Genomic DNA, 23,442 nt, shown 5'->3' on the forward strand with positions numbered 1-23,442 from the left:
ATGCATGTAGAGGCCAGCCAAGTTACACCAGAAGAAGCTGAACAGCTAGGGAGGCTGAGGGCCCCTGAAGGCAAAGCTGTGAACGACAACAAGTATTCACATTGGATGTGCAAAGAAAACAATCTTCCCACTACAGAATGCTCCTGCCTCTTAAATACCTCCCAGTGGAGGAGTGGAAATACTATTCATTTGCAGCTCAGTAGGATATTTAAAAAAAAAAAGAAAACATATACTTTCTCCTCATGATAGCTTTGCCCAAGCATACAATAAAGGGATTATGTTAAGAAACACATTCCACTTTTGTGCTCTGCTTGCAAATTATTATTGCTAAAGCAGCTGGGGTGATAAATGGTAACATGGGATAGGTCTGGTGATCTGCTCGTTAACCAGGTATCAATGAGTGAAAGGGTCACATATAAAGGAGTTTTCATGTCAGTTAGTACTATTTGGGCATGCACTGGATAGCTGAATCAGTCCATAATATAAGATTCCTAGTGACCCCTCTTGGTGGGGTTAGAGCATCTGGAATTCACATAAAAAATTTTACCTCCAGAAGAAGCTTTTATTATTGCTGCTAATGAATATTATGCCCCAAGTCCTGCCTAACTCAAAGGCACTGTGGGGCTCTAAGGAGGAAATGGTAAATAACAGCTGCCCCTTTCTATTCCCAACACACGTTCACAGCCATTACAGCAAATATGAGCCTGTGTGGTCGGTTCTCTCCCCTGCACCCTTGGCAAAAACCACTTCTGGATCACAGTGCTTTTCTCACAAATCCCCTCCAGGGGCTATTTTCCATCAACTGAAGGCAGCATGAGGAAGAAAGTTTACATTCATGAAGGATCTATCCCTAGACAATTGCAAATCTCCAAATTATAGATAACAATATATGGGTGATATTACTTGTGAATTGCACATTCATGCTCTTTGTCTACATACAAGATTAAAATATTATCAACTATCCTCACCTCAATGTCTTGTTTTAGCACGACTGCATTCCCTCCCGTGTGTCCACACTGTCCCCAACACCACTTCACTGCACCCTCTCTCCAAGAGAAATAGTTTTAGGGCTTTTTGTTGTTGATTTGTTTTGGCTATACCAGTTCACAAGAATTATGACTCAATAAAGAGTAGGAGGCAGTAGAGGTTAGGCTAAGAAGTGGGTCTTTCCTAATAAATCAGATCCAATCAATTGTAATCAGATGTCTACAGTTATACAAATATGATTTCGCATGGGATACAAATTTGTGTCCCAGAACAACGACAAATCACTTAGGTTTCATGGTCTTTAGAAATGCTAATAAGCATAATTCTTAATGACTTATAATGTACAACTGATAAATCTGATATGAAATTGAAGAGATGAAATTGCCAAGTGCCCAACTGATCATACCTGGTCCTTTATAGAATCTTACAAAATTGACAAGAAGAATCTTGTTCCCATTTTACAGATGAGGGAACCACAACTCCAAGAGTCCTCGTGTCAGCCAGAGCAAGGCTCTACACCAGACAGGTGCACACTTTGTCTTTTCTCAAGGAGGTTCCGAGTAAATTTTTCTACTCCTAACCCATACAGGCCATGTCTCTTCAACACAAATGGATTAGAGCTTTAGACAGACATGGATTTTGTCATTAGGGAAAAAAAAAAATGTCAGTGTAAAGTGAGCTCTTCCACTGCAACTCCTATGATGCCTAGAAGAATAATCATGGCAATTATACATCAGAAACGAAGAAGTGATAATTATGAAGATGGAATTGCCAACTACCACTTGGCTAGCCAGCAAGGGCACTAACTTTTATAATTCCCCATGGGGGCATATATGAAAGAATCACAGAGTGCAGGAGAGATGAAACACAATTATCAGGACCTGGGGATTTATTCTTTCTGCTACACAAAGGAAGGGGGAGGGCAGACCACAGCTGGAAACTTCTCTTCTTGCTCTTTGCAAAACATGGGAAAATGCTGCCCCTCATCCACTTAATTTAATTTCCCTCAGAAACGATGACAAGGCTTATCCAGTCTATTGTACTTTCCTTTTCCATCAACTTGACTTCCTAGTCAGCCAACAGCCTCGCCACCTCAAGACTTTGTTCCAGAAATAGCAGAGGGCTTATTTTTTTTTTCCTTTTTGAGGGACCTGTGAGTAATGGCACACCAAGAAACTGGTCTCTCTTGGCTGAGCAAAAGGCTGTAGTCACAGGGCTGGAGTATCAGAGAAACAAATTTCCTTTTTCTGCCTTAGTCTATTAAAAATCTTAATAGTTCTAAATACAGATCCAGTAATAAGTGTATTTAACAGTACAGACCAAATAATAGTTGGTTTGAAAAGGACAAAATAAGTGGGGATAGGCCAGGTTTTGAGTCAACAGCACTATCCCCCACTCACCATGTGCAATCAGTAGGCTGGTACACAGTGCATTTTTACAGGATGCTTCTGCAATTATTTTTCTGGATTCTGGTCATAATTTTGCACATACAGATGGGGACTGGGTGGAGACACTGCTTTCAAAGATGTTGGTGTGAAAAAAAAAATATATATATACACAAAGTACTCATCACCACCCCCCATTACACACACACACACACATACACACACACACACACCACCCCTACCTTATAGACAAAAATGGCCATCTCATGACTTTTTGAAGGCACTGAACTAAGGTGCTTAAAAAGAGGTAGGAAATAGGGGCTACTTCCAAAGATTAATTTTGGTTTTGTTTTAATTAAGCATATAATGAAACACATTAAACACTTGGGTGCATGCTTCCTAATCTCTATTCCTTTGGCCATACCTCTGCTGATGAAAGCAGGATGCAAGTAAGAAGTTTTTCACATTGCAGCAGGAAAGAATAAAATATGAAATTACACCAAACAATGTTCAGCTTGCTATAACCCAGGTAAAAATAGCACTCATGTACAAAGGAACACCAATTAATAAAAAAAGACTTTCTGATAGGGGGAGGGCTAAGTTTCCATTTGGAACATGTATACTCACTCTTAAAAAAGGCTTTTCAGAATGTGCTCCACAGAAGCTGTTCTGAAGCATTTATATGTGTGATATGGGTAAAGGATTCTTTAGCGAAATAAGTTTGGGAGGCCTCTTCAGTCTCTGGGTTTCTCCAGAGTCTTAACTATCCTAAAGTGAATCCTGCATCTCAAGTAAGGCAGAGTTAAATAATCATTACTTAAAATTGCTTGACCATAGAAACGCTTCAGAGAGGTGAAGCATTTTGTGGAGCTAGTGTTCTTAAGAGTACATTTTAGGAAATACTGCTTTAGAATAGCTACACAAAATATATACTTTGCCCCAACAAAGGGAGATTAGCACCCAGCAAACAGCACCAGCCAAGAGACCTTCTCCTGGAGCACTCCAGCCCACTGCTTCTCAAACTTGAACGTACACACTGAATCACTAGGGACCGTGTTACATGCAGACTCCTGCGTAGGACATCTTGTCTGAGACTCTGCATTTCTAACAAGTTCCCAGGTGATGCTGATGCTTCTGGTCCTGTGAACCACACCAAGTAGCAAAGCACTAGAACACACATATCTTCAAGTGCTGAAGGTGTTGAGTATTATCCCAAAGGCTATGCTTTCCAATAATTCTTTTATCCAAGAGGGTAGCAGGTCTGCTGATGGGGCTTACCAGTAAAACCTGTTGGGTGTGATACGTTCATGCATGAGTTGCCACCGTCTTCCAAAGTCCAGGGAGCTGTAGAGCTGCAAAACAATGAAATGAGGAAGCATAAGCATCAAAGACACGTGTCAACATAAATACACATGGCATCGCCCTAGATAAGGACATTCCCGCACACCAGAGTGCCTAACACATCCAAGTTGGCATCCATTTTATCTCGATAAAAATCTATGAATATGATCATGCTGTGCTTATCGTGGTGACTTCTGGAACCAAGGAGGTGCTTAATGTATATCCAATCAACTGATGTTTTTTGAGCTGAGTGTAAATCCTTCCTGATGCCATCCATCATTCTCTCCTTCAGGGGTAAAGCCTTCATAAAACTCTTATTTTTCTTCAAACTCCATCATATCTTTAGCTCCTTTCAAAACAATTCAGCACAATTTATTTAAAATTTATTTACTGAATAGCTCCTACATGTAAGGCATTCTGGTAGCTATGAAGATAAAGAAGAGGTAAATTCTGTGTTCTCAGGGAAATAAAACACAGGTAAAAATACTCATCAGCTGGTATCTGAGCCAATATTATGCACAAAATATTGTGTTATTTGAGTTTTCTCTCTCACTGCTTAAATCTCTCTCTCCTATATGTAATCTTAAATCTATCTCTCCTATATATAATCTAAGTGAAATGGACTCTTCACTGACCAGGAGGATACCATGCTTGTTTATACTCCCAAGTCTTCACAGAGATAAGGACATATCTATGCCTAAGTAAACATTACACAAGCATGGGTGGTTCCCTCCACACACCCTTTTCCAACCACCTCAAGCCACTCATCTTTCTCCCTTCTCAGTTCACTGCACTCATCATGGCACTTACCATGAAGTAATATGTGGCCATGTCTTTCAGATTTGTCTGTATTATTTAGCTGTATTTATATTCCTTCAGTACATAAAAAAAGTATTCACTAAAATATTTGTTGAATACATCAATAATTAAAATGGGCACATAAGAATGGATAGTAACTCATGGAATAAGAAAAAATTCTAGAAGAGCCTCAAGACTTCAGAAAAATAAAGAGGAACCCCAGCATGGCTAATAAAGTCAGATTCCACATTCGCTTACTTTACGGATGTAGAGTCTGACCCCTTTTTAACACATAAGGGAAAGGCCAACATTCCTATAAAAGGCTAGCCAAGAGTAAGGAGCTTATTTTTAATTGTATGCCTGGAAGCATAATAGCTCTGACTTATGGAAATGATGATAATGATAATAATAATAATAATAATAAGTGGACCACACTTCTCTTTCACATACATTTGAGACTTATAAGGACACTGAAAGGAAGGCAAGGCAGTTATGACTACTTGGACCCCTGCTCTCAAGCATTTTCTCATCTACCAGGTAGAGTCAACCACTCCCTCCAGGTATCATCACTATTTTTACTGTCTGCTTCTAAGAAGCTGTTTACACCAAGACAATACTGGTTGTTGGCATGCCCCTCCTGCCACTAGGCTGTAAGTCATAAAAGGGGCAGGAATCATGTCCAATTCACCACTGTGTATCTGTAGTTACAGAATACATATACAGGTGAGCACACAATCCTCCTATTTCACAGTTAATGAAACTTGGTATTGGGGAAGTTAAGTTTTGGTCAAAAGAACAAGGATTTAAGTTTTCTGATGCCTGGCTCCTGTCTTCTTCCATGGAATCATGGTGCCGAGTTTATAATGAGAATCCTTATTACGTTTATGTTCTCCACACTTTCACAGCTGGGGAAACTGGGAAAAGCAGAAGTAGTTGGGCATCAAGTTTATACAAATGGGGTCAGATGAAGGAGCTCCCCATTATCACATCCTCAATACTGCTCCGCTATAGGGATGTGCTGTCTGGCATACCACACCCAGGTAACAGCTGCCATCCATAATGTTCTGAGTCCATAATCTTGCAATTCATATAGAAATATTTTTTACTATTTTATTTATTTATCTGACAGAGAGAGAGAGATCGTAAGTAAGCAGAGAGGCAGGCAGGGGGTGGGGGGAGAAGCAGGCTCCCTGCTGAGCTGGGAACCCAATGTGGGGCTTGATCCCAGGACCCTGAGATCATGACCTGAGCCAAAGGCAGAGGTTTAACCCACTGAGCCATGCAGGTGCCCCTAGAAATAATTTTTTAATGAACTTCTGGTAATCTCAAGTAAGCTGTGGGGAACTTAAAGAAGTTTTAGCTCATTTCAATTTAATTCAAATATATGTTAGACATTGGCATCATGAACTACATAAAAACATCTCTTTTGGGGCTCCTGGTTGGTTCAGTGGGTTAAGCCTCTGCCTTCGGCCCAGGTCATGATCTCGAGGCCCTGGGATTGAGCCCCACATTGGGCTCTCTGCTCAGCAGGGAGCCTGCTGCCCCCACTCTCTCTGTCTACCTCGATGCCTACTTGTGATCTCTCTCTCTCTCTCTCTCTGTCAAATAAATAAATAAAACCTTTAAAAAAAATCTTTTTGTCCAGTAAATAGCAAAGAGATGTGTACATGTGTGTGTTGAATATATATACCCCTGTTAATATTGCCCATCTCTCAACTTAAACACAGATGACAGTCAGATATACATACATGACACCAAAGGGGGAAATGGGCCAAAGGCTAGAGCTCTAGAAGTTGAGAAACAGACAAGATCAACAGGAATAGATGTGGAACAATGAGCCTTCCTAGAGCAACACAGCTTGAGCTAGGCCTTTGAAGATAGGTGGTATGGACAGGAGAGAAGGTGGGTAGAGATCTTATAGGGTGAAGAAAACAATAAGAACAAAAGTATCGATATGGTTAATTGCATTTGACTTATGGGGAGGCTTTTAAAAGGAAGGAGAAATGTGATGACTGTCACTGGCTAAAAGGAAGTGGAGGGTGCCTGTCCATTTTCCTGTCTGTCTCTCCTTCCATACACCCAACTATTTGTGGCTGATTTTATATTTATCTGTATGTATATTTATATTGGGGAGGGTTTTGAAAGGAAGAAGAGAATTGGTAAGGACCAGATCATTGCACTGGAAAGAATATATCCTTATAATTTATTTTTTGCAAGAACTGAGATTTCCATGCAGAGTTTTAAGAAATGGATCACTCTCCTTCCCATGGCAGGTGTCTGAGAGACAGATGCTCAGACTGAAGACATGTTTGCCAATTAAATAGAGAAGAGACTTTGGTTGGAGCCTTCCATAACGCAAAGATACCAGACTCTCTGTCAGCCCAGATACCAATATAAAAGCAGAGCCCCAAATCCCTTCAAATAAAACCCAGCATGATTCCATCTTTCTCTGCTGCAAACTCTAGACAAAAGCTGGGGAAGAACCAGGAGGGTCACAATGACACCACTGGAGTCCCAGTACTCCAAAGAAATCATCAGTCCTTTCACACTGGAGCGTCTAGTACTGGCAGAATGCCTCCACCACAGTTCCTGCTAGGACTCACCCTTGGGAGAAGCAGTGCTCCTCTCCTCTCATGTTCTTCCTAACAGAGAAAGAACAAGAGATCAGCTGCTGATCTCCTCATCCAAGTCTGTTCCACCTACTGCCTCCCTTGTCTCTGGTTTTGCTTTTTCAGCTCTTCTGTTTGACTGATGGGAGAAAAATTAAATTGAATTCTCTGCCTACAGGCTGATTCAGATGAACAGAAAGAGTAGACTCCTATTCATTAAGAGCCTTTGGTTAGCTACCTTGTCTCTCCATCCACAGGAAGTTGCTGAGTCTGAAATGAATTTTATTCTACCACAAGCTGGATCTTTGCAGCCTCCGCATTCACATACGTGTTCATCCATTTCTCCCTCTCTTCGTTCACTGACTAAAAGTGTATCAAGAAACCACTATGCTTTAAGCACTGAAATGAGTGCTGGAATTACAAAGGTTAAAAATGCCTGAACAGTGGACGACAGAAATTCAGACAATTACACTGCCATGCATGTATGTGATAATATTATTACTACTTATCTCTGCAAGGGTAGGATTGGAGGCCATCAGTATTTTTTCTTTTGGTTATCTAGGTCTTTAAAATTACCAGCAACATGCATTACTTTAGTAATTAAAAAAGCTCTGACACTTAAAGAGAAATAAAGAATCTAGATAACCACTCAATAGTGTTACAAGATCAGTTAATGATATGCAAATGTTTATGATATATTATTTATTTTAAAATACATTGCAAAACATTGACACTAATTTTATTTAAAGTATTATAAAAACTTGAAACACATCAGAAGGAAATATGCAAAACACTAGCAGCGGTTATTTCTAAATTGTGGGACTATGGATAACACATACTTTTTAGAGTTTTCCATCATTTTCAGATTTCTTTACAATGGATATAATATTTTAATAGTAATATAAGCCAGTGTTTTCTTCTACTTGCATTCTCATAATAATAATTTCTAATCATAAAGTATACATTATATTTACCTTTAAAACTACCTTTTAAAAGTCCAAAAATTAAAATTGCGATTCTTTCATGAGGGACCTGGAATCAGATAAGGCAATATGGGATTTTCCACAAAGTGGTATTACACAGAGATCATCAAGGATAGTGGTGAATCCTTCTTAGGAAAAGCAACATATTAGCTTACATGTTCTTTAAATAGTCCTGCATGGCTTCAACCCAACATTCTTCATGCAACACTAAAATAAAGTAGATTTTCCAAACCATAAACATCTTTAGAAACATTTCTTGTTTCTAAACAAGATCTGGCACCTGGGTGGCTCAGTTGGTTTTAATCCTCCAACTCTTGACTTCGGCTCAGGTCATGATCCCAGGGTCATGGGATGGAGCCCTGCGTGAGGCTCTGTGCTCAGCACAAAGTCTGATTGTCCCTCTCCCCATGCTCTCTCTCTCTCAAATAAATAAATAAAATCTTAAAAAAACTTCTTGTTTATACAAAGTTACATATGAGACTGTTCTCCTCCACATCCTGCCTCAGGATGCCCCCCACCTTCCTGCAAGGATGACATACCTGGATTTTTACCAGAGAACAATCCATATCCTCTACCTTCCCTTCTTCCCCTATGTGTCATAGTCTCTTATTTCTTAACAACCATGTATTCAGTGGCAACACACACACACACAGAAAGCCCTAAGTGAATCACTGGAACAGATGGAAAATATGAATGAACATGCTCTTTTCCTTATTGATCCAGTTATTAGTTCCCTAATTACATCAGCCTGCCAGGGAAAAGCATCTGATAGCTGAAGAATGAGAGGCAATTTAATCAATGTAATATTCCACAAGAGGAAAAACAAGTTGTATATGGAAAGCTTAAGTCCAAAGAATGATACGATTGTATCAGGAGGTGATTGCTTCAACTTGTCCCCACAAAAAGATATGTTGAAATCCTCAACTACAGCTTCTCAGAATGTGACCTTATTTGGATAGAAAGTCTTTGCAGATGTAACCACGTTAAAATGGGTTCAAGGTGGGCCCTAATCCAATATGGCTGATGCCCTCCTAAGGATCGATATGGACACAGACAGGAACAGAGGGAAGAGAACGTGAGAGACAGAGAGAAGGCCATGTGAAGACAGAAGATTGGAGTGAGGTATCCACAAGCCAAGGCATGTCAAAGACTAAGGACAAATCACCAGAAACAACAAAGATGCAAAAAAGGGCTCCCCTTTAAATTTAAGAGGGAACACGGCCCCACCAACACCTTGATTTTGGAACTTTAGCCTCCAGAACTGTAGGACAATGAATTTCTATTGTGCTAAGTCACCTAATTTGAGGTACTCTCATACAGCAGCCCGTGTGAAACTATATAATTGAACAACATGGGTTTGGATTGTGTGCATTCACTAATACACATAATGTAGTCTAGTGCTGTCAACGTATTTTCTCTTCCTTATGGTTTTCTTTTTTTTTTTTTTAAAGATTTTATTTATTTATTTGACAGAGAGAGATCACAAGTAGACAGAGAGGCAGGCAGAGAGAGAGAGGGAAGCAGGCTCCCTGCTGAGCAGAGAGCCCGATGCGGGACTCGATCCCAGGACCCTGAGATCATGACCTGAGCAGAAGGCAGCGGCTTAACCCACTGAGCCACCCAGGCGCCCCCTTATGGTTTTCTTAATAACATTTTCTTTTCTCCAGATGACTTTATTGAAAGAATACAGTACCTAATACATATCACATACAAAATATGTTTTCATTGACTGTTTGTATCATCAGTAAGTTTCCAGTCTACAATTGGCTTTTGTAGTTAAATTTGGAAGGAGTCAAAAGTTGTACATGGATTTTCAACTGCACAGGGGGTCAGTGTCCTTAACCCTTGTGCTGCTCAAGGGTCAACTGTACAAACACCTTATACCTACCACCAAGAATAATAAAGACAGATCTTGCTACATTTCTCTATTTTTTGTTTTGGTCTCTATTTCTAGGCATTTAGTTGTAAAACCAAAAGTCTGGTGTGTGACCAGATTGTTGAATCTGTGATTAAAAGCCAAAATCTCATTTCCCTATATTTTCCTCTTCTATACATTTTCACCACACCCCTAAGGATAGTATTTTCTAAGAATAAATATGAATTAATAATGACCATATGGCGGTAGCCAGACATACTCAGAAGAGGCAACAAACTATGTGTTTTATGGGAGCTTTTGGTGATACGGCCAGATTCCCTAGAGCCAGCATATTGTCCATAAAAAGGGAAGAATGGTTTAGAACACATTTATATAAAAGCTCTCCCCTGCAGCAAATTCAAACTTAATGTACAGCTGTCCTGATTTTTTTTTTCTCAAAGCCTATGGAATTTTGGTAGCATTCTGCTGAATTGTGGTCCTGATGGTCTATGTCTTTCAAATAAAACGAGGCTGGTTCCTGGTAAAAATAAGGTTTCTTCACGTATTTCCTTGGTAGCCACAGAGGCGGTAGTAGGGCTTGGCTGGGCTACATAGGACTACAGGAAGAATCCCCTGGGTTGTGGTGGTATTTATGGTTGGCAGGAGAAAAATCAGGATCACACTGTAACAAGGAGTCCTTTCCAACATATGCCTCTGGTTCCTTCCTTAGATAGTCTCCAAAAAACCCCTCCCTTGATAACTGGTGGTGACAACCCCATCCAATGTCCCCCTAAGCCCTGGGTACATAGATAAGAACTTCCATCCTCAGCAGCCTTTTTCCTTTGCCCTGGACAGATACAAGGCATCTCTACCATAAATATATTGATTTTTAAATTTTTTTATTTATTTTTTTTAATATTTATTTTTAAAATAGGAATTCACAGTTTGGCTGAGGGAAAAATGAAACAAGATGAAACCAGAGAGGGAGACAAACCATAAGAGACTCCTAATCTCAGAAAACTGAGGGTTGCTGGAGGGAAGGGGATAGAAGGGATGGGGTGGCTGGGTGATGGACATTGCAGGGAGGTATATGCTATGGTGAATGCTATGAATTGTGTAATACTGATAAATCACAGACCTGTGCCCCTGAAACAAAAAAGAAAGAAAGAAAGAACTAGTTAAAAAGAAAAAAAGGAAAAAAAAAAAAACAGGAATTTATCTAGTCATGCCATACCTTTATAGAAGGCAACATTTTTCTTCTCTTCTTGAGGATTCCTAACCATAGACGTTTTCCTTCTCTCAAATGGTTTACACCAGTCATTCCTTTGTTCAACACATATTGATCAAATGTCTATTAACAACCAAGCACTGTTTCACGGGTTTTAGGATACATCAGTGAACCAGACAAAACTCTCTGGCCGCAGGGATCTTACTTTCCAGTGGAGGTCAGGAACTCGAATGTCCTCAAGTCTGCAGTGTGAATGTGTGAGGGGCGTGTAGAAAAAATGTCTTTTAGACACGTGATCATTTTGCTAGCACTTCACACATGAATCAACTTTATTTAGTCAAGAAGATGATTCTCCTCATTTTTATTAAAATGCCAATTTAGGGCTATCTTTTGTTTTCCTGCTTTCGATAGAGACACAAGCCCAAAAAATGTTACTTTTCTCTCAACTCTATGGAAAACAGGTGCAAGTGTGATAAATTATCTGGCAGATGACATTTCCCCACAACACTGGGGAGAAACAGGGACTCCAGAAAGCTCATGCTCCATCTAAAAATGGGCTTAGCTGTTCCTTAGCTGGACAAAGAGAGCTAATTTAATGTGGTCAGGCTCTGTAATTTTTCAAGGGAACTGAAAGTTCAGATTTGTATGAGAAATCTCTATATTTTTCAGTTTGGGCAAAAAAATTAAAAATTTAAAATGTATTACAGGGCTAATAAGATGTCTTGATCCAGCTGGCCAGGGGTTGCCTGAGGGCCACCATTTGTGACCTGATTCTTACCATAGTAGACATAGGGATGTCAATAGGAGTGAATGTGACTATTTGACCTTGATGGAGGGTTAACAGATTTAGCAAATAAAATACAGAATGCCCAAGTAATTTGATTTTAGATGAAAAATAATTTTTTGTGTAACTATGTCCCATGTAACAGTAGGAATTTGCTTATATATTTTTTAAATTGTTATTTCCCTGAAATTTGAATTTAGCTGTGCTTTATCCATGTATCCTGTATTTTATCTGGCAACCCTCCCTTGAAGTCTTCCCTGTTCCATTTCTAAGCATCTGGATCATGAGATATACCCCCTTATGCTATGAGTCTCTGTTCTTTGACATTGGATGTCCCCAAGTGAACAAAAGAAGTGTAAATAATCCCTGTAGTCTATTAACACATCACTTTACTCAACATATTTAGTATTCCTTAAGCACCTAGCATGTGCTAGACTCAGTGCCAGGTATGATGATCAAAAGATGAGTAACACCAAGTTCCCTGATCTCCAGAAACTCATAACTTCGGTGGGAAGACAGACATGTCAACAGATAAATGCCACACAACTCAACAAGACCCATACCCACAAAGGTAGACAACGGTTAGGGGAATGCATGGAAGAAGTGGTCAGTGCTGCTGGGTTGGGCGCTATGCCATGGGCTGAGTCATAATGAATGAGTAGGAGCTGGCCTGAAGGATAAGTTCCCCCTAAACACTGCAGCTAACAAAGGTGAAAAATTCTGGTCATTAGGAAAGATGTTGGAAATAAAACAGAAACATTATCTCATCCTCCTCCAAAAGTATCATTTGCTTGGCCCCGGATCAGTGCACATTGGTCTAAGTGCCACATCAAGAAGGAAAAAGAATAGAGAAGGAAAAGGAGCCAAACAAGGTCATTTAAAGGATTTAAGAGGAAGAGGAAGAAACAACTGCATCAGAGTGTTGGGTGTAGGTAAAATGAAGACTTCAAGATGAGTGGTAACAGTGAGGTCTGTAAGAGCAGGAAGTGGAGACAGATACACACCCATTCCTTGAATTTGGAAATTCCCTCCCTCAAGATCTAAAAGGGGCAAGATTAAAACACTGGAGATAAAGAACTACTTCTAAAAGTGAGTTCATAAAATTCACTACTGTAGGAAGTTGGTGAGAAAGGCACAGGATATCCTATAAACCACATCACCTACAAATTAAGACTTGATGCTTCCCAAAGTTGTTCATCAAAACATCTCCCACAGCCAAAGAGAACAGAGTATCCCACCAGGAATCTGAGGGTTTGGCCTTAAGCAATCTGATAGAAGGGCTAAGATCGTCCAATCTCTTAACTCTTACTTTGAATTTCCATGGACATTTTGTAGTCTATGCTGCCATATATCTGTGCTTAGAATGCAAGATAAGTTTTTTCACAAATCTTCAGGTGAAGTGGACCCTCTAGAAAGACACTCTATACTCATCATACTTATTCCTTTTCACCACTGTCCCTGAGGGGTGCATTGCTGAGCCAAATTTGAAGAAGAGGGAGAAGGGACACCAAGAATGTCGGGTGCACATGTATGACTCCTCAGACTTATTCTCCTAACTAGGACTCCAATGTCAGAGGTCACATGTACATATGAATAACCAAAGCCTTCTATATTTCCCAAGTCGGTATCCTACTCTCTGATGGAAGTGCTAGTGACTTAAAGGTCCATTTGAGAACACAAAGCACAGATCATGTTCACCCCTATTCTCCCAGTGTCCCCTCAATCCCTCATGACAGAGCGCTTTCCTCCCACTGGGCATGTAGAAACTAGCTCATAATGGGATTGATGTCTACACTCTGTCAAAGCGGTGATACCATGTTCATATTCCCGCTGCCTGTTTCTTCAGGATTCTCTTCTCCCCCTTATTTTCTAAGTTCCAGCCACACCGGTTTTCATTTGGCTTCTTAAACATGTTGTGGGCTCTCCAGACTCGGGGCTTTTGAATATGTTGTCCCCTCTACCTAAAATACTCTCATCCTACTCTGCATTTTTCCCTCTTTCCATTCATGTACTGAACTGCTATTCACATGTCAGGTATCAGCAGAAATAACACTTTCTAGAGGAAGATCTCTTTGGTTACCTCTTGCCCATGTACTCCTGCCCCCATGGGCTTCTAGTCTCTTACTTCATAACATTCATCAAAATATGAAATTACAAGGGCACCTGGGCCACTCAGTCAGCTGAGCATCTGACTCCTGGTTTTGGCTGAGATCATGATCTCAGGGTCATGAGAATGAACCCTGTGTCAGGCTCTGGGCTCAGTGGAGTCTGATTGTCCCTTTCCATCCCCCTCTGTCCTTCCTCAACTCAAATAAATAATAAATAAAATATTTTTTAAAATACTAAAAAATATATAGAATTACATATTCATGTAATTATATGATGGATGTCTGTCTCTCCTTGTAGGTAGTGGGTATTTCCACCATAATACTTTTAACTGTTTAACACCATGTCAAGTATAGGAAGGTACATGCTCATATAAATAAATATTTGCTGAATGAACCCATAAATATTCCTTTCCAAGTCTTTAAAAGTTCTCTTCTGTCCACCCAAAGGCCCCACATGTCCCTTGCCAAATTTGTCTAAAGTCTACCCTTCTTTCCATATTAATTCAAATTGTCTCCCTTCCATGTTGCCATCTGTGGCCACACTTGGCCTAAAGAGGCAAGATTACAACAAGAAAACTGAAAAACTACTTTTAAAAGCAAATTCATACAACTCATTGCTATAAGATTCTGGGGAGAAAGAAAGAATATTCTATAAACCGCTATCTCTTTTCTCATATTTAAAAACCCAGTGTCCAACCAGATTCTAATAACAAGTTTCTCTTTAAAGTTCTAGAATTGTTTTTATTTAGTTCCATCAAACAGGGATCTAGTCACACATTCACTTATGCATCAAAACTTTGGGTAGTCTCTTCAAATTGGTCATTGATTAAGAGGTTGCTGGATGACAGGAATCCCTTCTGAAATCTAGATCTGACCCCCTTTCAAAGAAACTGCCCCTGGGCTGCTTGACAGCACAGAATCAGAGAATAGTAAACTTCTGTAGCTGAGACAGAGTCATCTGGACAATTGTTTTTACACACGGGTAAGTGACGTTGCAGAGAACCTAGGTGTCCTGCCTGTGGTCCCACACCTCCTCAGCTGTGGAGCTGGGATTCAAACCCAGGGTCGTGACTCCTGTCTCAATGTTCTTTTTACTGCATGTGCTATCTTTTTTTAAAATTAACTGCATGACTTTAAAAGAAAAACAAGTTAATGCTGCCTCACAGAAACAATGGCTCACTTGGGTATGCCATGCCTGAATGACACCGTACCTTGAATCTATCTAGCATTTTTATTTACAAGTCATTCTCACAATTCACTTTATCCTCTTTTATACCAACGAGTATTTTCTGAGCCAACAGTCATATAAAACAATCTTATAAGCAATTTACATAGTATTTACCTAAATTCATTCTTTTGTCTCCACAAGCCTACTCTCCTGACCATTTTCCTTTGCAATCAGATTCTATTCATTTTTATACATTATGATTCAGAAACAACTCATATTAAGCAGTGCTCTTTGAACATAAATGTTGGTATTCCTCTGTGAGCTGGCTTTTTTATTCTGACTCACATCCCTCCACCCTTACCTGTGTTTTCTCTCTCCTTAATGATTTTGGTTTCATACCATATCTTATTATTAAATCCACTTGGTCACCTACTTTCCTGGCCTATTCACTGCATCCAATTTGTCCTTAACTCCTTTCCAAGTTCAGATTTCTTTTTCCTTCCTAAAAGCCTTAGTCTAAGAGGCATAAAGAACTTAAATCTCTTAGTTTTAGGTCATTTATTTAACTTACCTTCTCGGGTCACCTGGTTGCTCAGTGGGTTAATTTAACTTACCTTCTCTAAGTATGAAAACAATAATACTTGCCTTCAGTTTGGAAGAAATGAAGATTTCACTCTCCCTAACATATGAAACACCATTTCAAGCATATCTCTAGATAGACATTTCAACATGTGCATGATTTTGGTATTAATATATAGCCATAAAATTTTAAAGTTCACGGGATGCCTGGGTGGCTCAGTGGGTTAAAGCCTCTGCCTTCACCTCAGATCATGATCTCAGGGTCCTGGGATCTAGCCCCACATCGGGCTCTCTGCTCAGCAGGAAGCCTGCTTCCTCCTCTCTCTATGCCTGTCTCTCTGCCTACTTGTGGTCTCTGTCTGTCAAATAAATAAATAAAAATATATTTAAAAAAAAATTTTAAAGTTCATTCAAACTCAAGATATTAAAGGAAAAACAGTGTGTACTTCAATTCTTTCAGAAGAAGGGGGGGGCAACTAACATTTATAGAGGATTTGCCCCGGCAGGCATTTTTGTATATGCTTTCTACTTTAAATAACACACACAAAAAAACAATTTGATGGTTATTTTTGTCCACTCATCTGGGAGGAGAACCCAAAGGCCTTTTTTCCACTCAAAAGCCCCACATTTCCCTTGCCAAATTTGTCTAAAGTTAACCCTTCTTTCCATATTAATTCAAATTGTCCCCCTTCCATGTTGCTAAATCTCAAAACAAATTCTAGAACATCTGATTCCAAAACCACTATTCTTTTTTTTTTTTCAAGATTTTATTTATTTATTTACAAAGATGGGGGTGGGGGAGGGACAGGGAGGAGAAGGAGAGAGCTCTCAAGCAGACTTCCTGCTGAGGGCAGAACCTGGCATGGGTTTCGATCTTACAACTCTGAGATCATGACCTGAGCCAAAACCAAGAGTCAGAACCTTAGCCAGCTGAGCCACTCAGGGGCCCTAACCACTATTCATTCTAAATTACCTGGCCGTCACTGAGGAAAGAGTGTTTACAAGGAAATATCCTGAAGCATGATGAAGCTCAATCCATGTCCCAGGAGAAGTTGGAGAAACTTGGGATTGTTGGCACAGAAAATTGACCAATGAGCAAAGAGGTTTTGAAACTGTTTTCAAATGTGGGAAAACATTCTTCCATGGAAGGAAAATGGAACTTTCTTCTATGCGGCTTCAGAGGGCAGAAGTAGGACCAAAAGGCCAAATCTAAATGGAAGTAAATATTGGCTTGATGTAAAAAATCATATTCTAATGGAAAGAACTCTCTGAGGGCGGAAAAGCTGCCTCACAGGGTAGCAAGTTCTCCAGGGCGTTATGGGATGTGTTTAAGTAGAAGATGGATGAGCACTTTGACTAAGGTGATACTATCAGGAAATTAAAGTGCCAGGTGGTGTTTAAAGCAATGACTTTGTAGGTCCCTTAAGATATAGGATTTTTGATTCTTCATCTGAGAACAGTAATCCTAGGAATAGAAACCAAGAGAATATTACTACTCATGCTCCCTAAACATTTGTAAAAGCTGACAGATAAACTTTCTTTTGAAGGCACTTAAATGTGATGAGAAATGCCCAGGCCTCTGTGTGGCAGGCTTTGGTGGATTCATTCAGCATCCCTGTATCTACCGCCTTTATAAAGCAATTTCCAGCCCTTCCCCCCAAGAGCGAGAATTTATTTTCTCACCCTCTGAACCAAGGCTGTCCTTGTTCCTTATCGTGGCTTCAGAATGCTGTGGAAGTGACAGTGTCCAAGTTTTGAATGTGGTCTCTAAAAAGCCATGAATATTTCCAATCTTACGGAGTGCTGTCACCACCCAAGTGACACTGGTCTGATGGAGGTTGAAAGACCACACAGAAGAGAATCTAGGTATCCCAGTGGAGGCCATCTCAAATCACTGCACAGCCACCTGACCTGACCTTTTACTGAGACAGTAAAACCACCCACTAACCCAAAGAGTTGTGATCATTAATGTTTACTGTTTTTAAGCCTGGATGTTAGGAAGAGTCGGTTCCACAGCATTAGCTAGCTGATACACAGAACTAAGATTCGAGTCTTAGCTGTATCGATGACGTCACTGGGCTGTTTGGAGGATGACTTTAAATTCCCCAAGCTTATTCTTCTTATGTAAGTATGAGGAAGGGTGTTCTCCAAAGGGTAGCTCTCAAATTTCAAAGTTATCCAGATGTCTTGCTTAAAGATGCATTATGCAAGCACCCCTCCGAAAACTCTAGAATCAGGAGGTCAAGAGTGAAGCCCGGAAATCTGCATTTTACCAAGTAACAGATGACTCTAATGTACATGCTATGGAGCCACACATTGTGAAACTCTGCTCCAGATAATTCTCAGGAAAAATTAAACATTTATAACTACACTCACTTCTGTCTTCAACCAAGCTCTACCCCATCACAGGTAGACAATGTCTAGCTGAAAATTCAGAGCTCCTTAGAAAGAGAAATATCATAAGCCTGCTCTGGGGACCTGTAAGAGAAGAGTGACTTGACCTTAAGTGAGATACCTCTCTACTCTTGGGAACCTATTCTTAGCTCCATTATAGAAACCGTGGCCTTGACAAAGGAAAAGGCAGAGTGTTTCCACTCAAATACCATTCTGTCCAACTGCCAATGTTGGAATACAATTAAATAGCAAAAAGCATATCTTCAGCTAAAATGCACAGTAACAGCTGGACTGTGTTCCCTGAAAGTACAATCCATTTATTACACAGATAATTAGACTTCCCTCTAGATACAAAAGTGATATGGTCTATGCACTAAGCAAAAAAGATTTACCACAGCGTAGCCAACCATCGCCCAAAGCTCTCAAAGAGTGTTGATCCCTGGGGAGGAGGGGGACAGGATAGGGGCAGAAAGATAGGGACTGCTCTGAGGATCTTCTGTTCATGGCTTCAGTGATCTAAATCAGTGGTTCACCTCTCTGCAACAGAGTCACCCAGGACTTTTAAGCAATACTGATGCTTATGCCCTACCTCACACAAATAAAATTAGAATCTCTGGGAATATACCACCTGGGCATAGGTCTGTTTAAAGCTCCCCAGGTGATTCTAATGTGCAGACAAGGCTAAGTACTATTGGCCTAAAGTAGAGGTTGGCAAACTGGAACACTCATTTATTGAGAACGGAGTTGTTGCAACAGAGATCATATGGCCAGCAAAACCTAAAATATTTACTATTCAGTCTTTTACAGAACGTTTGCCAACCTTGCTCTTAGGTACTGATCTTTAATACTGGTTAAGAGGTCCTGACAGGAGTTTTATCTTGAGTGCATCCTGGCTTGGTTTCACATCCCTTTGACCTATTTTTCCAATATCGGGAGCTCAAAGTCTCTAATAATTGTAACAGGCACTTAGTATGTATCAGGCTCTAGGTTAAGTGGTTTGCATCATCTTACCTTATCCCTATAACTACAAAGTAGAAAAATTCTGGCTATCTTCATTTAGAAAACAGAAAACAAAGATATGGACAAAACTAAGTCACTTGCCTGAAAACAGAGCAAGTGTGGAGGTTATCTTCTGACCAAGTTGTCTGATTCTCTGGCCCATGTGCTCAGTAACCATACAAGCCAAGGTTCACAACATGGAGACAGAGCTTCTGAGCCACACTGTAGTGGGAACTTGGGCAGGCCACTTCAAGGGGTGGGGCTGGGGGTTCTAATATGCCTACCTTATAGCGCTATGGTAAGATCAGAGATAGCATGATGCCTAATAAAATGAGAATGTCTGGCACAATGAAACTATTCTTTTGTTGGATTTTTCTCTCAAGACATTACTGACTATATTTCACTCCTTTTTTTTGCATCCATTTAATGAACTCAGTAATTTAGTGAGCACCTTCCACAAGCTACGTGTGGTTCTAGGTGCTAAACATACAGTAGAGAACAAGATGCTAAAAAACACAGTTTGCCAGCCCCTGACTTCATGGGGTTTATACGGAAGTGGGGGAAAGATATTTATATATACATAAATAAGCAAATATGTATATGTTACTTAGATACTAATAATATATATTGTATTATTAATTTATTATTTCTTATTAATTAATATCATTAATTAATTTCTTATTAATTAATGCCTTATTAATTATATATTTCTCATCCATGTTGGTTATGCTGTAAATTTAATTTAAATAAAATATTAAAATAATAAAAATACTTAACTCATAGAATTGCTTGGGGATTAAATTAGAGAATTTAAGTGCTTAGTAAAATATCTGGCACATAGTAAATTCTCAATAAAAACTAACTTTGATAGCTATAAAAAAAAAGTCATCACAAACACTGTTGTAGCAAATACTAAGCCATTGCTCCTAGGGGAATCTCTGGTCACATTTTCATCAGTGTGTCTCCAATTAAAGACACATTATTAAATGCATATTGTTAATCCACTAACATTGAACTCATGGCCATGCCATCACAAGAAGGTACATCATAGCCACCTTCTGCTTAGAAACACCAGCCAGACACTCAGCTCCATACTTGCAGGCCATTTTAAAGAGTGGAACCACCACAGAAGAGTACAAAAATGACCAGAACCCTGGAACAAAAAAGACTACAGAAAGGACAACTGCTTGCAGTGTAAGAACTAGAAGGGGGTAGAGTGTCTCCTCTACCTCAGCTGAGAACATGTACATGGGGCAACTCATCTTTTCTGCTCCTCTGCTCATGTCCACAGATGACCAAGAAAATAATCTGAGTGTTCTTTTGGGGATTCCTATACATTTTTTTAAAAGATTTTATTTATTTGACAGACAGAGATCACAAGTAGACAGAGAAGCAGGGAGAGAGAGAGGAGGAAGCAGGCTCCCTGCTGAGCAGAGAGCCTGATGCGGGGCTCGATCCCAGGACCCTGGGGCCCCTGACCTGAGCCGAGGGCAGAGGCTTTAACCCACTGAGCTACACAGGCACCCAGATTCCTATACATTTTAGTGCGTAAGTAAATCCCAAATATAGAATCTACATGTCACGAGGGTTTGCTGAATAATGTCACGCAGAGATAAAGCTAAGGAGAAAACCAAAGCATGACAAGCAGTGCCATTTTTGTTAAGGTGGGCAGAGAAGACTTCTCTTAAGGGTGAACATATGGGCAGAAAGCCAAATGAAATGATGGAGCAGGTGAGGTGAACATCAGACAAGGAGTGACCTAAGACAGCAGAAGAGCAAGGAGGAAGACTGGGAAGTGGCAGCACTGGGGGTGTATCTGCGAAGTGGCCGGGCCTCTGTAGCTGCAGCATGTTCATGAGGGAGAAGCGGTGGGGGGATAAAGTGAGAGAGAAAATCAGGGATAGCATCATGTTCTAAGGCATGGCTGCCTCCGATAGGACCCAGGTGTCCTGTGCAGGATGGAAATGACCAGACGTGTCTGAGGGGAAGGTGGCCATGATCTAAGTTTCCAAGCTCACTGGCTACTCAGTGGAGAGAAGAAGTGTGGAGGCAATAGGAAATCCGGGAGACCAATGGGATGGCTGTGGTGCTCTAGGGAATGAGAGGCGGCTCGGAAGGGCGCTGGGGCTGGGGTTGGGGGAGCTAGGGGCGATGCCAGGTGAGATTGACTCTGATTGATTCAGCTTGACTCTGAAATCTGAGAGTCAAAGAGTCGCAGAAAACTGAGACTGGGGGCTCGGTCCACTGAGTTGTGGAGGAAGATGAGGCAACGGGTAACAGACAGGATATATTCTGAAGGTCGATTTGCTGCGATATTGGAGGTGGCTTTGCGAGAAAGAGACGACCCCAAGAACAGGAGTGCATGGGAAGTGGTGTCATTTACTGCAACTCAAATGTGAGAAGGAAGTGAGTCTGTGAGTGTGTCAGGAGTTGCCCGCGTTAACATAGTCCTCAGATTATATGTGTATGTGAGACAGAGAGAATTAGAAGGAAGTAACAGGCACTCACCAAATATTGATAAACTACCTATCATGCATGTTCTGCTTAGTGTTCAGGATTAGACTAAAACAAAACACAGCAGCCCGGGAGGAGCCTGGAGCTTAATGGGGGAAACACACAAGTCCGCAGGTGATTATTAAAACAACAACAACAAGCTCAATATAGGTTTTGAAGCCAGAGAATGTCAGGCAATGCCCACTGCTACACAGAAAGAACATTGGACAGAGATTCTCAAATCCTGATGTGCAGAATCTCCAATTTCTCCAAAGGAAAACCTGAGGCCAGCTGATTCTGCTGGTCACAGAAACACAGTGTTGGAAGTTTTCAGCCCAAGTGGCTGAGCTGACAACTACCTGGGGAAAATTTATGAGAAACCCAAGCGGGCAGGCCACAAGCCATGACATCAGTAAGTGTCACAGAAATGTCTCCTCCACTCAAGACGACAGCCAACAGCCATGAGGACCAGCATCTGCACAGTCTTTCTTTCAACCTTCTGGATGTATCTCTAGATGTGGTTGTTGCTTTTAACGTACAACCAAGAGTAATTCTTGGGGAGCACTGCCAACAAAATGAAAAGCCTTTAAGCAAGGGAACTGCCTCCACAAACAAATGAAAACACAAATTCCTCCAAGGTTTGAGCCAGGGAGAGACAGTTCTTTTGAGGAAAATCCCTGTTGAAAGCAGGATACTTTTTCCTCTGCGTTTGCATCTTCTTTTGGTCCCAGCAAAAGAGACAAAACTGAACAATAAGACAGCAATCCTTTCCCTTAGTCCCCTCAGGACAGCTGTTAAAGACCAGCATTTTCAAAAAGAACTTACTCTAGAAATCCAAAAGGGAAATAAAGAAAATGTGAGAAGGGTGAAAGCACCGCCGTCACCAAACAGAGGTTCCTGACCCTACAAGAGCTGGCACTTACCAGGCACACAGGCCCTGTTTTGTTGCACATCCTGTCTGAAAGCAACGGGTCCGGAAAACACCTGCTGAATTCTTAAGGAGGCAGCTCGTGCCCACACAGACATGCTGATGCACTCCTTGGCTGCCTCTTTTCTAGATAAATGCCTGGAGTGGAAACTCCAGACAAGTGGCAGTTTCCGGAGAAAATGTATGTGTATTGGGGTTACTGAAGTCCTCCCTTCCCAGGAAAACAATGCAAAACTCATACTTCTTCAGGCGTATGACCACAAATACATGGGTTGGGCCAAGATCTGATCTTCTTTCCTTTTCCCCTGCCCCTCCTGCATCCCTGTTTCATAAAAATTTTGCAATCCAGGGCTGGGAAGGTTCACATGATCAGTGCTAGCTAGCATCCCCTTTGAAGCCAGTAACCCTGAAAGATGGGCTTGGTATCTTCATCTGGTCATAAGTGATCCTACAACCCTCCCATGTTGGCATGTCACACTCCAAGAACAGTGAAGGACAACAGTCCAAGGCACTCCTGGCTCCCTGCCCGCCTGGGGAGGCGCACTGGAACTGCTCCTCATGTGAGCGGGCCCTTCCATTTTCAACTGAATTCAAGGAGTTGATCATTTCTTGCTATTTGTCTCCCCCCAGCCTATCCCCATGCACAGCTCATAATTTGCCAAGAAATGCAGAATTTATCTTCCACTTCTTTCTCCCTGCATTGCTCAGCAACTCCAGAGGTGTCTCAGACTGATTTTCCAACATCCCCCACCACTGTCTCCAGGCAAGGGACAAAAGTTCCTATTGGATTCATCACTTGGATG

The 23,442-nt window shown here is 40.8% G+C and overlaps 1 protein-coding gene across 4 annotated transcripts in view; it reads right to left on the reverse strand.

Moving 5' to 3' along the window:
- Nucleotides 1-23,442, reverse strand: part of SORCS3 (sortilin related VPS10 domain containing receptor 3) — a 580,244-nt gene that overhangs the window by 217,110 nt on the left and 339,692 nt on the right. For 3 of the 4 annotated variants that reach the window (XM_032880553.1, XM_032880570.1, XM_032880577.1), the window contains exons 5-6: nt 7,115-7,153; nt 3,651-3,724 (exon numbers count right to left, since the gene is read on the reverse strand). In XM_032880553.1, coding sequence (XP_032736444.1) covers nt 3,651-3,724; nt 7,115-7,153 — 113 coding nt within the window. The remainder of the gene's footprint in view (nt 1-3,650; nt 3,725-7,114; nt 7,154-23,442) is intronic. The other variant, XM_032880561.1, reaches the window with a different exon arrangement.

This window comes from Lontra canadensis, unplaced genomic scaffold (assembly GCF_010015895.1).
Source record: "Lontra canadensis isolate GAN:19392208 unplaced genomic scaffold, GSC_riverotter_1.0 scaffold3, whole genome shotgun sequence".
Classification (NCBI taxonomy): domain Eukaryota; kingdom Metazoa; phylum Chordata; class Mammalia; order Carnivora; family Mustelidae; genus Lontra; species Lontra canadensis.